Below are 15,735 nucleotides of genomic sequence, written 5' to 3'. Positions count from 1 at the left end.
CAGAAATATCCACAAAAATTCCTGAAAGTTAGTGTTTACTATATACTGTAGTCGCTCGAGTGTAACCCCCCTTTTTTTCAGAAAAAGCATATGAAATTCAGGGTTGCGGCTTATACATGCAAATTATTAGAAATAGATGTATACAAACAGCTGGCAACACAGCAAAATTTATTTAATTATTGAGCATAAAATACATTGTTGGGTGAACGTTTCATAGTATTGTACTACAAGGGGTGATCAAATGAAAAGGTATGAAACGACATAAAAACGTAACAGTTAAATATTTGCATATTCCGCCATGGGAGAACGTAGCGAGACATCTCGGGATGCAATTGGAGTCTCTGACTAGGATCAGAGCATGCGCGGGTGCCTGCATGCGCAGGAGAGAGCAGAGGCTCTTATCAATAGCGCCGTCCAAATGATGCGGCAGTCCGTATGAGGACAGAATGGCGTTCACATTGCAAAATTCGACGACTGAGGACTAGCGAGGTGTTATCCGATTTCTGACCGCAGAAGGTGAGAAACCGGCAGCTATTCATTGCCAGATGATGACATTTTATGGGGAGAAATGGGTTTCTGACAATTCTGTCAATAAATGGAGTGCCCGTTTTCGTGCAGGGCGGGAGAGTGTGGGTGATGACCTGACACCAGGCCAGGCAAACGCTGTCACAACAAGCGATCTCATCAACAAGGTGGACGACCTTGTGAGAAGTGATTGGCGTGTCACATTGCGAATGTTGGCGGTAAAGGTGGATGTCAGCTATGGAACCGTGTCAGCAGTTGTTCACAACAGGTTGCGATATTGGAAGGTGTGTGCTGCTTGGGTTCTGAAGCAGCTCACCGACCAGCAAAAGGAACTGCGTGTGGGACCTAGCACTGCAACATCTGTTTCGGTATCAGAAAGACCCCGCTTTCATGGAGCGGATCGTCACGAGCCAGAGACAAAGTGGGACAGCATGCAGTGGAACCATGCGTCGTCACGTCCCCTAAAAAGTTTAAAGCCGTGCCGTCAGCAGGCGGCAAGGTGTTGCTCACCGTCTTTTTCGACGTTCAAGGTACGCTACTTGTGGCATTCCTCGAGCACAGAAAGACCATTAACTCCGATGTGTACTGTGAGACACTGCGACGCCTACGCAGGTCTATCAAGAACAAAAGACCGGGGCTGCTCACGGAGGGTGTGGTTCTGCTCCATGACAACGCGCGTCCACACGTCTCCAGAGTCGCACACATGGAACTGGCCAAGTTAAGTGGGAGACGTTGGACCATCTGCCCTACAATCCGGACATGTGGTCCTGCGATTTCCATGTGTTTGGTCCACTGAAGAAACAGCTGAAAGGGAAGCACTTCAACTTGGACGACGTACTCAAGGATGCTGTGAAGAACTGGGTCTCGTCACGGTCACAAGAATTCTGGGAACAAGGAATACTGCAGCTTGTTCATCAGTGGGATCGTTGTGCTCAGGCCTATGGTGCATATTTTGAATAAAGTGTACATTTGTACCCACTGTGTCGTTTTGTACCTTTTCATTTGATCACCCCTTATAGTTGTGGTTGCTGGTGATGGTGACAAGTTGTGGGATACTAGTACTAATGATAATTGATACTGGTAGTGCAGCCAACTACTGTAGTGATTGACAGTGACAGTGAATAAGGAATGCTAAGCACAGAAACATGTTCCTTTTGATCGAAAATTTAAAAAAAAAAAAAAAAAATTAAGGTAAGTACTGTTTTCTGCTTAACTGCTTTCACACCTGCAAAATGGAAAAAATATTATATACAGGCTATCTGTCACTCCTAAGAGAAATTATATATAAAAATTGAAGAAGGCTATATATATATAAATATGCACGTGCATGTTGATAGTAGAGAGTACTACAGTACAATGCAGAAAGGTTCCATACTGGTTTGCATAGAAATATGTGCCAACCAAGTATTGATCTTTCCAAGAAAGTATATCTCGAAACCATTTCGTTTGTTTTCTTTTTGTACCTTCTTCTGTTGCCTCTTTTCTTACAAGAAGGGCAGATAAAAGAGCATTCTGTTGAACCAGTAAAACTTTGTGATGAGCTGAAAAAGCCATGATACAAAATAACGAAAACAAGCAGAGCGATCATGGGAAATTAATCGAACTAGAAAACAGCGCACGAAAGGTGTAGACACATCCATGCATGTGCAAATTTAGTTTCTTTCATTGGCCACAGGTTAGACCCCCGTCTTGCAGGTGTGAGGGTCTCGTATTTTATGCCCTTATGACTATGCCTCTATGTTCTTTTTGCCACCGTCTGAATGCAGCTTAATAGACTATAAGGCTAGGTCTAGTCGGTTATAAACTGGAATTTGTATGGTATGCACATCAGGCATTTTGCAAGGTTTAAGCCAAAATAAAAATAAAAATTCAGATAAAGAAAATGAAATACAACTAATAAATAGAAAATAAAATTGTAAAATGAGCTATAAATTGTAAATGAGCTCATCTGTGATCTGGAGAATGAAAATCTATGTATTCCATAACTTCTGGTTTAGAAATCTTGAGGGATGGCAAATCATCAAAAATGAAAGTACTTATGAACTTTTTAAAAAACTGATTTTGTGAATTCCTGGAGTTACCACTGTTGAAACCAGTGTGCTATCTCTTGTTCTTTGTTGTCCATATCGCAATAAGTTTTCTCTCTGCATTTAATAAGAGCTTTGACCTGTTCAGGACCAAAAACACGTAGGTACGACACAACGATTCCACGCTTACCAGCCCAGCGTCGCTTATACGTGAAAAGCTCTGATCAATCTCTTCATTTCTGCATTGCATAAATGTAACTTGATAATGAAACAATTTTTTAAAAAATTTTTAAATGCCTGTAGATAGTGCTAAATAGTAACAGTTTTTCCATCAAGTCGTGTCTTTTGACCTTCATGTATGAGTATCAGTGTCTGTTGCTGTGCTTCTTGTTTTGATAGATTTATTGGTGTAAACAAATCCGGAATCGCAGCTCTTTAAGTTAAAGGGACAACAGCATATTTGTTTATTTCATTAGGAATTCCGTTTTTATGTTGTCTTCATTTTTCTTCTTTGCGTTTTTTTTTTTTTGGTTTTCTTTCTCTTTTTTTTTTTTTTTTTTTTTTTGTTTATTAAAATGTGCGAAAGTGCATCCAGTTCAATGTTTTTTGTTTTAGGAGAATTTGAGAAAACACATCTAGTTGACTATAGCGGGTGTAATGTCGCTGAACTTCGTGATGGAAAAACTCAGATCAGTTGCCCCTTTTTATATTTATTTTAAAACTTTTAATAGACTTTTTTGGTTAAATCAAAAGTAACTTTACAGCATCATTATAGAAGGGGAAAGACGCCAGCTTTCTCAATGCGTGATGTATCTTACTTGGTCGGCGAAAAAAAGCAGTCATTATCTTGTCTGTCGATCCTCGTTTTCGATTCTGACATGCTCAGCGGAATTATTAAACTGGAATTTATTTACCTACAGATAATTATTGCTTAATTTTCTTTTACTTTTTGTATTCATAGTTTTGGTTTTCATGTGTAGAATATTTGTTTTCGTGCATACAGATATAATTTTAGTATTCCGCATATTTCATTTATTTCTATTAATGTGATATTCTTTATATTAGTACATATTAAGAATTGGTATGTTAAGTACGTAATGCTGATTTTGTATGAATTTTTTTTTCTAAAAGTAGGCTTAACTGCTGAAAATGCACGGGCCAGTGTCGATGTTTCCTTTTTTTTGGGGGGGGTTTGGTCCCATGGCTGCGCTTTATTCTCCATGCGCTGGTCCTCAAGGGGTTAATCAGACGTAATGAACAACAAAAAATTATCTTTGTTTCAAGACTTCAAATATGCATACTACTCCTCAACACCTGGTCTCTGCGCTTCTCCAAAATCCTCTTCTTAGGGTTGCCATATTTATTGGCAGCAACATGTGTAAAAGGGTGTTTTCTTTACCACTATCACTGCTTATAAGCTGCCTCAGCAGGTACCCTACAGACCTAAATTTTTAACTTTTAAGCACATACATCAATTCAAAATTACAGCATTCAAATAGTAATAATTTTATATAAACAGAATGTGATTTGTTTTTGCCTTGTGTTTTCAGTGTCTGAAAACTTTGTTTTTGTTTGTTTGACCTGTGTTCATTTCTGGGCAAATGGGCTGGCTGAATGAGCACTTTATCCTTATGTGTAATGTAGCTAGAAGCCAGTTTTCCATAGAAATTCTTTTACAAAGGCCTCCTTCTTAGACAGATAGCCCTTGCATGCTTTGCTGCAATCAGATAAACCAAACCAGTATATCCTGTTTTCATTGTTTGACAAATGAGAAATGCCAATTTGCATCTGATGTCTTTAATGTTTAATAACTGATTATTGATTGTCTGATAGCAGTGTGTTAAAATGCAGAAACTGAATTTCTATGCCTTTACTAGATATGTGTATTGGAGTTTCATTACATGCTGCTCTTAACTAGTGCAGATTAAAGAAAATGTGCTTGTCTTGACTTGTGTAGTTTTTGAAGTATACTGTCTCAAATACTCTGAACATCTGACATAGAACTACTTTTAGAAATATATGTTGTAATTTTATCCCTAAAAGCAAGAAATGCATTTTTAAAGATTGAAATGTCTCTTGCAAACATGTTCCAAACATAGTACAATATTCATATAAATGTAAAGCACAGCATGCAAGTGATCAGCACTGCTCTATTATATAATCATAAAAAAATAAAATTTTTGTAGGGGATACTGTCCTGCAACAAAATTTTAATTATTAATGTATGGGTTCCGATTTTAGTGTTTTGCGTATTTTATTTAAATATATGAGGTTGAAGTAACTTCTATTTAATGCACATGAGTTTGACAATCATGCATATTTGATGAAAGCATACAAATTTAGAGTGAATATTGAATTCACGTTACATTGTTAAGTTTTGCATTTGTCAGTAATCTATCGAAGTCCTTATCCAGCCTTTATTTTTGCAATTATTGGTCAAAGACATTTACTTTTAGTGCTGGAATCACTTAAAATGACACAAATATTCATGTTTAATAATTCTTAAATAAAAAAAGATATCAGTGGAAAATATGAAATCTAAATTTTAGACAGTACCCCATCCCAGTAGTTAATTTTGATAAAAGTTTATACTTATTCCAAATTAAAAGAAATACAAAATATTTGACTTCCATATGAGAAAAACCAAGTTGCTTAAAGTTTGAGATCATGGTCAGGAAAATGAAGAGTGAAATATTTAAATTCTTGTATAACTAGGTATGAAATATCAGTTTAGATTCTGGTTTTTGGTGCTAATAGATTAAATGAAGAGCATTATTATGCAAAGTGTGATTAAATGTTTTTATCAATAAAAATTGTTTCAAAAGATGTTATTCACAGAATTCATATTCTAGGAAAGAGTAGCAGGTTTCAAGTATTAGTACAAAGCCAACTAATGATATTATTTATGCAAATTAGGAATTGAAAATGTTGCTAGTCCAGTGAATTTGTTGTATGATTGTTAGATAGTGGCACTAAAGTAATAAAATATGGATGAATATATACATATTTTTAGCATTTGAAAACTTATGAGAAGTCCTTGAGCTAGAGCCCGTGTAATAACACTGAGTGGTAGAATTTAGGGGCTTGGGGGGGAATTTAGAATTTAGAAGGAAATCTAGTGGCAGAATTTAGAAGTTACAGTGCACCAGGTAGCAAAAAGGCTTTTTCTGTCCCTATTTATGAATTACTTGGGTGGAAAAATTTTTGCCATGCCAGTTGTAAGAAAATGCTAAATTAAAGAATATTAAAAACTAGTAAAGGAATAAAGGAGTAGAATGACATTGAATGGAGAAATCTACCTTGAATTAACCTAATTTTTTAACTGGTCATAAGGACTATGAATTTGATTTTGTGGCATGTAAAATAAATAAATGAATAAATAAATAAAAAAAAAGCAGACACTTTATATCTCAGTGAATATTTGTCATAGAAGTGAAATTTTTTTTAAACTAAATATAACTATACTGATCATGAGTGTATGAAAAGTTAAATTTTGTAATTTTTGGAAATTTAAAAATGTCAAATGATGTATGCTTATGTCGTGTAAAATATTTTTGTAAATGGAAGTACATGTCTATTATTGTGAAAATAAAGGTTTCATGTATGGGCTCAGTGTGGTGTAGGTGATAACTATATATATCTATTTGGCAATAATGATGTGCAACATTATGTCTGGTTACTGAAAATTTCTTTTCTTTTGATCGTTGAAGGTATCACATGTGTGAATTGAAGTGGTATAAAAATAAAGCTGGAAATTATTCTTTTTATGGAAAGGGAGAGGTGAAAATTCAGGATTCCCTCATTAATATAAAAACTGTGCTGTACTTTCTGTATTTGAGGATTGTAACAGAAATATAGAGTTTACTGATGTGTAATGTGTGTTTTATTATGTAGAATATGGAAATGTACGAGGTTTATTTAAACATGAAATGACTTTTGCTTGTATCTTATTTGATAGTCTGTCGTATCATTATCATAGGGTCTAAGATAATCCTGTGCTGCATGTCATGTGAGAAGAAAGTGGCAGTAAATCATTTAATCGTAAATTTGAGTTTTTTTTTCCTGTTCAAAAGAAAAGTTTTGACATAAATTAATGAATTTTTATGCCTTTTTAATTCTTCTGTGTGGTAGTATTATTTTAGGTATTTGAAAACTTTTATTTTATTAATTAAGAGCATTTCATATGATAATGTATAGTGATGTTATGATATTTTTTAGTTGTCTGGAACTTCATATCATTTTACCATGAACTATGAATTTAGTTACTGATTTGTTTAAATTATGTTCCAGTGTTATTAGTACTATATGCTTATTTGTATTTATCTATAATGCTTAACAGCCTCTTCATCTGCAGTTGGCAATTCATACCTGTTACAAGAAATGGAAAATCTTGATATTCGTAATAACAAGTTTTCACCTAGTAGCAAAAGTGTCAGAACACCTCTTCTTCCTACACCTGGATTCAATACTGGACCTAATGGTTAGTGAATAAATTATTCTTTTACATGATGACTCTTTAATAACTATTTTGTAGTCTTCATTCAGAACATTTGCAGTAGTTTAGCTAAAGTAGTTTGTTGTATAAAAAGTCACCTTGTTAGACTTTGTAAATCCTGTATGTGAACTACAGGATATACAAGAAAAATGTATTTAAATAACAGTTTGGCATATCTGAAAAAGCATATTTTTGTTAGAATTTTGAAATTGTTCTTTATGAAAGTTGTTGTATATTGTCTGTTTATTTCTCACATACATGCCTATACCTATCAAAGCATTAAAACCATGTCTGCATTATGCATTTGCTTCTAATGCACGGCACATAGCAGAATTGTGAGTAACAAGCAGTCAAGTGTAATCATCTGGGAAGGAAAAACAAGGACAGTAGCATAAAGTTTTGCACAACGAAGGAAACCTACCACAACCGTAAAACTGTAAATAGTTGGAATACAGGCAGGTATGCTAATGATCCAAGTCTGAGACTGTTGCATATGATCATAAACCTTGCAGTGGTACTCTAGCCACAAACTTGCAGCTGTATTTATGTATGCCTGTTTTTGTAATTGATGCCTGATACACAAAAATCAGCTTCAGGTGCAAGAGTAGAATTGCCAGTAGATGGCAGATGCAATGATTTATCCCATTTTTGAATTTCACGAGTGCTAATATCATTGAGATTAAAATCATAAAGGGTGTCAGTGCTCTTTGTATCATTCTGACTGTTCTATCCAATGTCACTCTAAACTGTAGGCATCCTTGAAACACACTGGTGGTCTGAAAGATCAGCAGTACCAATTATAAAGAACATTTGAAGGGACTAGGTACACACAGATCCGTGGTGATATATATTCAGCATATAGGATTCCATTCTACAGGATACATTGTAGCTGCGATGTGCCTCAAACCATTTTCAGATGCTGCTCAGAGGTCAGGTGTGATCCAGGCATTTTTTAGGTGTGCTGCCTTTAACATTAGAATAGCAATTTTTGACACTGGAATATTATTTTGAGAACAGATGCTCTTCATATTGTGGATGTAGGGCCACGGATTTATAGCACAGTATGAATCTCCTTATCAAATTACTCACTTTCACTACTGCTAGTTTTACTTATCTGTTATAATAGTAGTATGTGGAACAGTTATGATACAATTCTATGTATATGACGGCCTGTGTACTCGTATTCCATTAGGATAAAGCTGAGTTTCACACGGCTGAGGTTGCCCACCACTGCTGTATCATATTCTAGTACTTTTGCAGTTATATCCCATGTTCACCACCTGAAAGATGGAGGAAAATATTGGGTATGGCTTTGCTGCGGTGTCTGAGATTAGTAGCATGTGCTCATTTGCTCCAGGAAAACTTCAGGTGTCTGTTCAACTTCATGACTTACTGAATTGCAGCAGTATTACATTACAAGATGGGGCAGCACATTATTCATCCTGATCAAACTGTGCACCATTATTCCATCTGTAATTATTTTGCTGTTTCATGTTTAGAATCATATTTATTTTTCAACTTTGTCATTATGTCAATGAAATATCATTTCAAGGCAACAGTTCTTTCATTGTGTGCTAAATTTATTACATGTGAATATATATATATATATCATGTCCAGCCATCCAGATGGGAAAGTGGTTAGTGCTTCTCACTGCTGTTCTGAAGGGCCCATATTCAAATCCTAAAGAAGGCATAGGGGTAAATTTTCTCTCCTTTCAGAGGAGGCAGTGGTGGCCCACCTGCTATGTGCCTCCATAATAAAGTGACCACCATTTGCGGCCTTAGCTGTGGCTACTATCTGTAATGACTAGTGGCCACAATTTAGAAAAAATAGGATGTCTAAAAATCACTATGTTGCCTGTACTTTTGCAGCTGTTGGTTATAGACATACACTTCCAGTTTCAACACTATTAATGTGATAGATATTTTTGTGCTACGTGCATTGTTTCTAATAATAAAAAAGATATTCAGAAGTTTATAGGTCCAAATAGAAAATATTCATCCTGAAATTTTCTCAAGGAAATTTGTGGTGATTGTAAAGAAAACGTATGGAAAGAAATCTTAGTTATTTTGCTCCTTCCCAGTTAAAGTAACCCAAAAAGTAATCCATGCAACAATCATTACTAGGGAAAATTATAATGTTTAATGAAGTTATGATGTGGAGAACTGCAGAATGCTATACTTTATTTATTTTTGAAGGAAGAGCAATACTGGAAATATAGAAAAGTGCAGTTTGATGATTTTCTGTTTGTGTTGAAAAAGATCGTTGTCTTAGCATCAGAACTCGCAACATCTTGTTGCATAACACTATGGATGCATTTCTCATCTGATAGTTATCACTTCCTCTTCTCGCCTTGAATAGCCTCCTTTGTTCTGCATTGGCATAAACTCAAATAAAAATATCTCCACACTTTTCATTTATGGAGGCACAGCATGCATATTGAACATGCTGACCAAAAAATTACGCTGATTACTTTTAAAGAATGTACTGTAGAAGTACTGAAATATTTAAAAAATCAACATAATTCTTACGGTTTGTTTGGCAGAAGGGGATAGAGTAATGTCTGAAATTATAAAACAAAATCAGATTTATAGGTGCTTTGGAGCATTTGTTGCAAGTTTTTGTAAGTAAATAAAATATAAGCCTTATATTATGAGTAACTTCATCTATAAATGTTTTTGCAAGATTGACAAAAACTGTAAAGGAATTTTTGCTTTATAAATGCAAGAGGTCTTGAAATATGAATAATGCCCATGAACTTTGTGCATTGTGTGGTTAAATTGAGGTAATGGTTCTCTGTCACTTACTACAGGGTTGTGGTTAATTATATTTTGTTTCCAGGCTTTGCTGGCATGCTTCACTCATGTAATCAAGATCTATATCAGCATAACTTGTTCGTTGGCATAGAATATTGACCATGTGTGTGCCTATGAATTTTTTTTAAAAAAAATTTGTTGATGTGTGAAGATTTTTCTTTACTTATTATAATGCATTAATATTCTGTATGAAGGGCAATGTTGAAAAGGAAGGTGGTAAGATGATGATTCCAATGGAAATTACGAAGCAAATCACTGAGGAGTACAAGGAACAAATGCAAGTGGCATACATTGCAAGATTTTATAAAATATTTGCATCAATGGCATAATATTCGTAAAGAACTCTTAAGTAGCAGCCATATATGAGGGATGGCACTACTAACTTTTGCCCTTTCATCTTATTGGGGAGAGGAGCATTTGAGACTGAGCCCCAACAATACATCTCTTGTATCCGTAGGTAAAGAATTGAACTCGTCTCACTGTGTGTGCACAGTACTGGCTGAGTTTCCTGCAAACTAATATGCACTTTACTAATGTGGATACCAGCCTCTTTGATTATTTCGAGTGACTCACATCTGACATTTAATTTTGTTATCTGTACATATGTGCTAAACCAATATATGTTCCAATATAATCAAAGTAGTGGATGTATAGTTAAATGAAAAGCAGCTAACAGATGATTCTGTTACCAAAAACATTATATGTTAGAAGGCCTTATTTGCTGAATTAGTGAGTAAACTACCACATATATCAACAAGAAGGCTTCAAGGTGTGTTGAAGAAAATTAGGTAACTTTAAAGGGAGAAAGAGTAGTGAGGCACATTAAATGTTGCAAGTTCAAAACTAAAGCTGCTGAGTTCCAGCGTTTGGTTTTTGAGTGTTATTTGCTGCAGCAAGTGGACTGCAATGAAACAGGGCCTCTGAGAAAAATATGCTAAAGAGAATCTATATTACAACAAAAGAAATATAATTTACAGCTGCTAGCCCATGGAAGACCATCTCATAACTTATTTATGTGTAAGTCTTCTGTGGTTGTGTGAAGTTATTGGTTAGTTTTGACAATCTGCTTTTTTTTGTAAAGCTGCTAATTGTCAGCAATAGTATAGGAAATTAAACTTTGTAACCAAATGAAATAAGTTCATAATATTATCTCTGAATATACCATTTTTTTAATATGTTTCCGAATTTGAATGCATGCATATCCTTTTGCAATGTCATATTTTTCTTATGATTATGTCCCATTTCATGTAAAAACTATAATTAATTAAAGGTATCTATAGTAGTGTCTATTGATATCAGTCTTCAGAATTCTACATTTAGTAAGAACTCCTAATGGTGTTTTGATTTTTCATGCACAGTTTCTAATTTAAGTTCGGAATTGTTAACTAAATATATTCTGGAAATTTTGATTATGATATATTGATATAATTTTGTTGGTGTGTCTGTTCAAGTGTCTTGCTTTCAATGGTTTTTGATAACTGTCGTTGCAGTTGATTTTAAGTCCAAATCAAATGTAATCTTTAGTGTGTTGAAAGATTTTAGTATTTCAAGTTATTTTTTAAAAGCAGATATGTGGCTGAATGTAAATCAAAATTTCTTCAGCTGCAGAAATGCAAATCATAAAAGAGAAGCCTGGGACCAGGTGATGATACTGAGAGGAAGGAAGTTAAGCCATGGGTACCATCTATTGATGAAAAATGAAAGCAACTATGAAATAAAATCTTTAAAAGTATGAGTAAAGATGGGATGGAATTGGGATCACTAGTTGAATTGGAAGATTTTATGAATGTGAAATGACTCTAGAAAATCTAATTCACCAAGAAAAATATTTTTTTGGAATAATTTTGACTGCAGAAAAATGGAAAATATGATTTTCCGGTGTCTGGCAAAAGAGCATATATGTTTTTTTCCTAACAAATGCCTCATGTTCCTTAGTGTAAAATTTTCAAGCACGTTTTTAGCTTGACCAGTAAAAATTAACCACATTGGCAAGGAATCCAGTGTATACCCCAGGAATTCATATTCAGAATGGGTATGGAACAATGAATTTTATTGATGGAAGAGAAAACATCTTGAAAGTTGAGTTTCTGTGAAATACGGTGCAGTTTTATATCTAATGGATGTAAAGAAAGGAATCACAGCAGACTTTTTATAATTTGTTAAAGTGAGAGGGTACTCTGTGATGTGTTGAGATGTTTAATAATTTACTAAAGTGAGAGAGTACTTTGTGAATTTTTTAATTGTGTGGCGAATAATATTAGGTGATAAAATTCGGTCAGTAACGACTGTTATTATGAAGTTAAGTTTTTTGGTCAAGAGCCAATTTGGAGGAGCAAACTTGAAATGCTTGGCAGGAATATGAGTCTAACTTCTGTTTAGTCAAATGACATGATTTGAAGTATGGTGCAAGGTAAACAGATAAAGGTTTATAATACACAGTATTACTGATGTTGGAAATACTGCATGTGACTAAGATAAAGAGGAATGAAAGGGAATTGGATGTCTCATGTTCAAAAGTGAATGGAATAGCAGATTCAGTGGAATTAATAATTGAAAGAACTTTATTTAAATGTCTTCATTGCCATCAAACAGAGTAAAGGTATCAGTGAGTGGAAACATACAGAGAAGTTTAAAATTCCATGATTTGGATTCATATTAATGCCTATAGATTTCAGATAGGATAGGTTTAAGAGGGCTTCCCATGGCCAATACAGTGGACTTTTTGTAATACTTATTTTGAAATACAAAATATGTGTATTTCAGACAAAGTAGAGTAATCAAAAAATGCTTCACTTTTGTACTTGAGACATCAAATTCCTTTCCATTCCTCAATATCTTGGTCACGTGTAACATTTGCACCTTCAGTCATACTGCATATTATAAACCAGGAATGACCAGCCTTTTTGGGAACAGTGCCACTATCTGGGAAAAAAAATTATATGGCAATTATGAAAGTTTTATGCGAATAGTACATGTTTTATGAAAGTCTGAGTAGTGGACATTTAAAAAAATATAATAAATAAAACAGATGTAGAAACTAGGGTTTTATTGTTGATAAACATTTTCAGCATTCAGTCAGGTTATGTATAAAATAAAAATGAATAATTTAAAAAATTTAATTCTAAATAGCTATCTGTACTTAATTAGTGTGTTGTTTGAATATGCAGTTTTTTACCAAGTCATCTATGTGAGGATTAGTTCTGGAAGATGCGAAGAAAATTAAGTGTTATAGGTGCATATCAATTGATCTTGAATGATGTTTTGATTTTATTATGTTCATAATGGAAAAATTTGTTCACAAGCATATGTTCATCCAACCCTACAATAGTGTGACAGAGTGTCACTGTAGTGAAAGAAACCGAAATTAAAATTCAAAGAGTTATTTATTCTAATGTGTTCATGTATGTATCTATTGATAGGGTTGATATCTAATGATATTATTTTTTCAAATCTTTTAATTTTTCAAGAAGTCTCTGCATGCCATTGTTAAAACTTGATTGTGCCAATGGTTGGCCATTCCTGTCATGAACCTTCATCTGTTTACCTTCCATCACACTCCAAATCATGTCATTTGACTAGACAGAAGTTAGCTTCATTTTATTCCTTCATTTTCTAAGCTGCTCTAGGTTAAGATGATTTGAGTAAATTGGCTGTGGTTGCTGATAAGATTACTGAGCTTGCATCTCATTCTTATGTGAATATAGCTATTGTGACCCCTGAGCCAAGTGAATCTGTTACTGCTTGTTTGAAACTCCAGGTAGCAGAGCAGACTAAAGAAGTTAGTGAGTTAACCTTTACCTTGAGATGTTCTCGCAGTGCTAAGCATAATTTTCAGTACTTCTACCAGCGGAGCAGGTCATGCAATCATACTAACTGTTATGAAGAGTGAACAAACAGGCAAGGAAATGTCAGTCTTTGTGTTCCTTTCACCAAAGTAGTGATCACCAGGTAAATCATATACTCATTGCCGATGCCTCTTCAGAAATAAAATGTTTAATAGATATTGATGTGACTGTGTCAGTATTGCCAAAAAAGTGTGCTCTGTGTTTTAAGCCTTCCCAGAATTTGGTTTTATTTGCCAGCAATGGAGCTAAGTCTCATGTTTGACAGTAAGCACCTTTCTTTGAAATTAAGCTTATGTTGTACCTTTACTTGGTTATTTGTCTTTGCAGCTATAAATCAGCCAACAATAGGTGTAGATTTTCTTAAGAAATATGGATTACTTATTGATGTTGCTTATAATCACCTTATCGATTCTAAAACTAATTTGTCACTATTGTGGTAAATTGTTTGGGAATTTGGTGTGATAATATGTTCGTAGTTAGATTCGGGCTTATCTGTACTTCTTAGTTATTCTAAATTTGATAGATTACTTGCTTAGTATCCCAAACTCACAAATCCTTCTTATGTAACCAACAGTAATCAGAATTCAACAGTTTTCAGTTGTATTGAGACTAATGGTCTTCCCATATTTTCTAAACATCTTTTGTAAGAGTTTGAGTTCTTTCTGTCACAAGGAATCATCTGGCTATCCAAAAACCCTTGGGCCAGCCCTTTTCACATGGTCTGTAAAGCTAATGGTGATTGGCGCCCTTGCCGTGATTATCATTGTAGAGACATTAGGATTTTTGGAATTCGGAAAGATGAAAAATAGCAAACGCCTTCACCGGGAATTGAACCACGGACCTCTGGAATACCGGCCCAGCGTGCAAAACCACTACACCACAAAGGCGCGCTAGGAAGGCGGGAGAAATACCTTATATACTCCCCCTTTTAAAGGGCAACTGGGGTTTTTAGGGCACCCAATTGCCAAATCCTGGGTGTGGAGAGTCATCATCCATAATCCTTTTAGTTCAGGCACCACTGTAGAGACATTAGGTATTTTTTAAAAGCAGGCAAGATGAAAAATGAGCAACCACCTTCACCGGGAACTGAACTTCCGACCTCTGGAATACCGGCCCAGCGTGCAGTACTATTACACCACAAAGGCATGCTAAGAAGGCGGGAGAAATACCTTATATTGTCACCTGAATGCTGTGAATATTTCTCACGAGTATCCTGTGTTGCGTGTTCAAGATTGTACTCAGATATATTTTGGAAAAATATTTTCGCAACACTTGATTTGGCTAGAGTATATCAATCAGATTCCTGTTAGCCCAGAGGACGTGCATAAAACAGCTGTTAACACTCTGTTCGGATTATTTGAGTTTCGTAAAATGTCATTTGGTTTACATTATACAAGTCAAACATTCCAAAGGTTTATTAATCAAGTTCTTTCTGGTTTAGATTTTTATGTTCCCTTCTTCAATGATTTACTTATGGCTTCAGCAGATGAATTGATAGAATGAAGAAATGTAGGTTAAAACTAAATCTTGCTAAATGTGTTCTTGGAAAGTCATCGTTATCATTTCTTGGTTGTTTAATTACCCCTTCTGCCATTCGACCCCTTTCTGAAAAATTGCAATAATTTTTAACTTCCCTAAACCTCTAACAATGTCTAAACTAAAGAGATTTTTGGCAGTGTTGAATTTTTATCAACAATTTTTGCCTAAGGCCATTGCTACCCAAGCACAGCTTCATTCTATTTTGAAAGATTCTAAGAAAAACGATAAATGTCCTATTCTAAGAAACAACTACTACCTTTGAAAAGTGTAAAATTGATCTAGCTAATACAGTGACACTTGGTTACCATGCCCCTGGTCAACGGTTGTCATTAATGGTTGGCACCTCGGATGCAGCTATTGGAGCTGTTTTGCATTCGTAAAATGATAAACATGTTCAATCACTAGCTTTTTTCCTCAAAAAACTTAGCTTTTTTCCTCAAAAAACTAACTCTAACTGAAACTAAATACAGAACATATGGTAGAGAAT

General features: G+C 34.8%; 1 protein-coding gene across 3 annotated transcripts in view; it reads left to right on the top strand.

Moving 5' to 3' along the window:
• Positions 1 to 15,735, top strand: part of LOC118185674 (constitutive coactivator of PPAR-gamma-like protein 1 homolog) — a 354,891-nt gene that overhangs the window by 149,002 nt on the left and 190,154 nt on the right. For 2 of the 3 annotated variants that reach the window (XM_085807956.1, XM_085807955.1), the window contains exon 4: positions 6,892 to 7,032. In XM_085807956.1, coding sequence (XP_085664082.1) covers positions 6,892 to 7,032 — 141 coding nt within the window. The remainder of the gene's footprint in view (positions 1 to 6,891; positions 7,033 to 15,735) is intronic. The other variant, XM_085807957.1, reaches the window with a different exon arrangement.

Source organism: Stegodyphus dumicola, chromosome X1, assembly GCF_044657685.1.
Source record: "Stegodyphus dumicola isolate Sdum_Otavi_A_Nest chromosome X1, ASM4465768v1".
In the NCBI taxonomy this organism is placed as follows: Eukaryota; Metazoa; Arthropoda; class Arachnida; order Araneae; family Eresidae; genus Stegodyphus; species Stegodyphus dumicola.
This window is presented reverse-complemented; position numbering and strand designations above follow the sequence as displayed.